The sequence below is a fragment of the Gracilinanus agilis genome, chromosome 2 (assembly GCF_016433145.1).
Source record: "Gracilinanus agilis isolate LMUSP501 chromosome 2, AgileGrace, whole genome shotgun sequence".
NCBI classification, from domain to species: domain Eukaryota; kingdom Metazoa; phylum Chordata; class Mammalia; order Didelphimorphia; family Didelphidae; genus Gracilinanus; species Gracilinanus agilis.
Window position 1 is genome coordinate 233,402,674 of NC_058131.1, and position 4,705 is coordinate 233,407,378.

The 4,705-nt window shown below is 41.2% G+C and overlaps 1 protein-coding gene across 1 annotated transcript in view; it reads right to left on the minus strand.

Moving 5' to 3' along the window:
• The window catches only part of DRC1 (dynein regulatory complex subunit 1), a 35,829-nt gene that overhangs the window by 14,464 nt on the left and 16,660 nt on the right, over window positions 1-4,705 (minus strand). Inside the window, exons 7-9 of the mRNA XM_044659603.1 lie at window positions 4,173-4,312; window positions 1,833-1,967; window positions 741-973 (exon numbers count right to left, since the gene is read on the minus strand). Coding sequence (XP_044515538.1) covers window positions 741-973; window positions 1,833-1,967; window positions 4,173-4,312 — 508 coding nt within the window. The remainder of the gene's footprint in view (window positions 1-740; window positions 974-1,832; window positions 1,968-4,172; window positions 4,313-4,705) is intronic.

Sequence of the window (4,705 nt, forward strand, 5' to 3'; positions counted from 1 at the left end):
GAAGGAAGGAAGGAAGGAAGGAAGGAAGGAAGGAAGGAAGGAAGGAAGGAAGAAAGAGAAAATGTGCTGGGGAAGAAACTGGGGAAATTCAGAGGTAAATAATATCAGAACAGCTTTGAAACTGTTGAATTTATTATACACTTTCTTTAAAATCCTTACCCTTATATCTCAGTATCAATTCTAAGTAAAGCAGCAAGAGCTAGGCAATTGGAGTTTAGCAACTTTTCTAGGGTCACATAGCTAGGGAGTGTCTGAGATTAGATTTGAACCCAGGTCTTCTTGACTCTGAGCCAGGAGCTCTATCTACCTAGCTGCCCCTATTATAATAGACTTAAAAAATAAAAGCTATATGTATTAGAAATGAAAGTTTTCCCATATAATCCTCTTTTTCTTTGTATATGGAAGTATTCATGTTTGTTGGCATGTAAAATCCAGAACAATAAAAGCTAAAAACATTTGTTTAAACAAATATACAGAGAAAGGCTTTTTTTCTTTTTTTTCTTTGGTCAGACTGATGATTTTGACTGATGTAGGGAATTCCATGTGAGTAAACACCTTCTGCCAAAACAGGAATTTGCTCTGGGACTGGTAGTCCTAAAGGGTTGGCCAGGGAACTGAAAATTGCCATATCTGAGGTAACAGGACCAGCAGAGTTGACCTTCCTGCCCCTGCTGGCTGGCTCTCAATCGTGCCCTGCCATAGTGAGAGGAGCTAGTGGGGGTTAATGCAGTCTTACTTACTAGCTAGGACCAACAGCTCCTGGACTAACTCTGTAGCTGACTTCTTCTTGACTTGAGAAATGGGCCCCACATTGTCCATATACCAGTAGTTAGGTCTGGTCCAGGGAAGTCCCAGCTGCTGTAATTGGATGATTTTGTCTGCATCGAGGGCTTTTTCTATTAAAGCCTTTGCTTCTTCTTCATTCATGATCCAAATCTCCTGAAACTGCTTGTCGTTGATAATTGAAAAATGCCTGTGAAGTGAAAGTCATGGTACATGTTGTACTGACTCAAGGACAGAAGTGTTCTGGCAACTGTTTAACAATGGACTGTCAGGGGCAGCTAGGTTGCACAGTTGGGTAGAGAGCCAGGCCTGGAGTCGAGAAGACCTGGTATCAAATTTGGCATCAGACACTTCCTAAATGTGTGATCCTGGGCAAGTCACTTACCCCCAATTGCCTAGCCTTTTTATAGAAGGTAAGGATTTTAAAAAACAACAACAAAAATCAGATCTCCAGGTAGAAAAAATGAATGAAACACACATTTTCAAGTTTAATCCTCCTTACTAATATTGTCTCAATGACTTGCTTAAGCCTAGACAATCAACAAAATAGTATATCAAGCCCTGATTTTGATTTTGCTGATTTCTGAGATATAAAGGCCCAACCTGGAAATTTAACAACTGGTTCTCACTGCTATGAGTTGATTCTAGAGCATCCCTGTGTGTGTCTGTGTTTCTAACCCTTACTTTCTATCTTAGTAACAACTCTAAGAGAGAAGAGCAAGGGATAGGCAATTGGGGTTAAATGACTTGCCCAGTGTCACACAGCTAGGAAATGTCTGGACTTATATTTGAACCCAGGAATTCCTGGGTCTAGGCCTAGTGTTCCATCCACTGAACCACCTGGCTGCCCCTAACTCCTCACTTGTTAAATGCTAGATTACTCCCTAAGAAGGAGGCAGGTCCAACTGAAGGAAAAACAGAGGGCTCAGAATCCTTGCATGACCTCTGGAAATCCTAGTGCAATCCAAACCTCATGATTTAAGACCCAAAGATTTACAATCCCCTCTTCCCTCTTCCAGACCCACTTCAGAGCCAAATTCCTGAAGTACCTCATGGTTTTCTGCAGATCCCTGAATTGTATCACAATGCGTTTGTAGTCCCCAGTCAGAGTCGCGTTGTCCTCATAGTATTGCTTTATCTGCTTCGTTGTTTTCATTCTCAGGTTGTTCAACACATCATGCAATCTGCCCAGGAGGAGAAGAATTTGGGAGACCCACAGGGACACAGTTCAGATTATTGAGTGTGTGAGGCCCTTGCAGCCCTGAATTTGGAGCCCAGAGACCTGGGTTTGAATCTTGGCTTTATCATTTAATACCCTTCCAACACTAGGCAGGTCACATTCCCCACAGAAACTATTCCAAACCTTATTTTCTCTCTCCAAACCTCCTAGACCATCATGCCATCCTAATCTCCACAGCTGAGGATCTCTCCTCATACTTCCCTGAGAAAACAGAGGCCATTTACTACTGTTTTGATCCTGCCATTGTGTGAGCTCTCTATTGTCCCTGCCTTTACATCTCATGATTCCTGGACATATTCCAGACTCTGATGAAAAGGTGACCCTTCTCTTCATCAAGGCCAGACCCTTCTAAATGCATCCTTGATCCCATCCCCATATTCTTCAGATTATCCCCTTAATCACTCTCCCCTCTAAAATCTTCAGCCTCTATCTATAAGCTTCATTCTTCTTACCATCTAGTCTGCTACTTAAAAAATCAATAATCACATGGAAAAGCGTTCTAAATCCCTCCTGATTAGAGAAATACAAATCAATACACTGCTGAGGTACCACCTCACACCTAGCAGATTGACCAATATGACAGTAAAGAATAATAAGAAATGTTAGAAAGGACGTGGCAAAATTGGGACATTAATACATTGCTGGTGGAGTCATGAATTGATCCAACCATTCTGGAAGGCAATTTGGAATTATGCCCATCCAGCCATACCACTACTAGGCCCCAAAGTGATCATAAAAAAAAGGGTTGTACAAAAATATTCTTAGCCACACTCTTTGAGATGGCAAAAAACTGGAAAATGAAGAGGAGTCCCTCAATTGGGAAACAGCTGAACAAATTGTGGTATCTGATGGTGATGGAATACTATTGTGCTGTAAGGAATGATGAACTGGAGGATTTCCACATGAACTGAAAGAACCTCCATGAACTGATGCAGAGCAAAATGAGCAGAACCAGGAGAACATTGTACACAGAAAGTGAAACATTGTGGAATGATCCAATGTAATGGACTTTACTACTAGCAGCAATCCCGAGGGAAGTATGAGAAAGAACACTATCCACATCAAGAGAAAGAATTGTGGGAGTAGAAACACAGAAGAAAAACATATGACTTATCACCTGTTTATATGGCTATAGGATGTGGAGTTTTGGTTTTAAAAGATAGCTCTATTGCAAAAATGAGTACTACAGAAATAGGTATAAAGTGATAACATTTGTATAACCCAATAGAATTGCATGTTGGTTCTGGGAAGGGGGAGGGAAGAGAGGAGGGAGAGAACATGAATCATGTAAATATGGATAAATATTTTTAAAAATTAAAAAAAATTAAGGAGAGGCTCATGGGCCAGCCAGAGACAAGGAGAAAAACAACCCATTGATGATTTGAGATGCTGAGAATAACAAATAAAACAATGAGAATCAGTTCAGTGCCAAGCTTTGTTAGTAAATAGGGGAATGGGGAGCAAAAGAGGGAAAAGGGGACCCAATTTACAACTCAGACACACAGATTAGCATAAGAATATAACTCACTTAAGGGAAGCACTACATTGGGGAACAAAGAAACACAGGTCCATTCAGCAAGAAGGGCATGTTTCAACTCTAGAGAAGGTGTGCTATTGCTAGAATGGAGGTTATATTCCAAAGTGCCCTGCTAAGAGTGGGATTCTTTAAATGAATATGAACCAAATCAGGCCATCATCTCTCCTCCCTGCCTCAACCGAAACCTGGCCCTCCAATTCATTTCCCATTTTCTGTGAACAACACTGCTCTTCTTCCATTGGTTGTGAAACCTCAGAGCTGCCTGTGTCTCCCTCCCTGGGCCATACATGACGTAGTTGCCAAGCTTTGTTTATTTGACTGTTGCAGTATATCTCAAGTCCATTCCCTTCTTCTGCCTCTCTGGGTCCAGGTTCTCATTATTTCTTCACTAGAGTACAGCAATAGCTTCCTAATTGATATCTCCACCCTTCAGTCTTTCCCTATGTCAACCTTTCTAATATGCTGCTACCAGGTTAATAATCATAATTATGATAATAATCACTAACATTTACAAGGGAGAGAGGGAGGATGAGAAGGGAGGAAAGAGGAAATCAAAGTGTCAAACGGGGCAGAGGAGAGATCTCCTAATACAAAAATGTCACTCTCTCTTACCGGTTGATCCTTCTTTTCTGCTGGGACTTAATGATTGTGTTCTCTTCATCTCTTTTCTTTAGCACTTGGAAATTATATTCTAGTTTTTCCTGATTTAGCTGATAAGTTGCTTTCATCTGCTGGAGCTGTTGCTCTAGTATCTGTTGAAGAATCAAACACATTCTAAGGCGCTATAGAGTATGAAGGCTGGGAGTTGGAGGGGAGAGAGGAAGCAAACGCCTCATAGGCTCTGATGTGCTATGTGTGTATACACACACACACACACACACACACAGACACACACACACGAATACTATATCGGGGGATGCTCTCAGCTATGAACAACTTCCTCCAAATTCGCAGAAAAGTTAGTACTATAGAAAAAACGTTGGTGCAAGCTTCATAGTATGTTACAGTTTTCATTAAGAAGTAACAGAGTGACCTTGGGCAAGCCACTTAACCCCCAACTGCCTAGTCTTTACCACTCTTCTGCCTTGGAATTGATTCTAAGGTGAAGAAGAGGAGGGAGGAAAAAGAAAGAAAGAAAGAAAGAA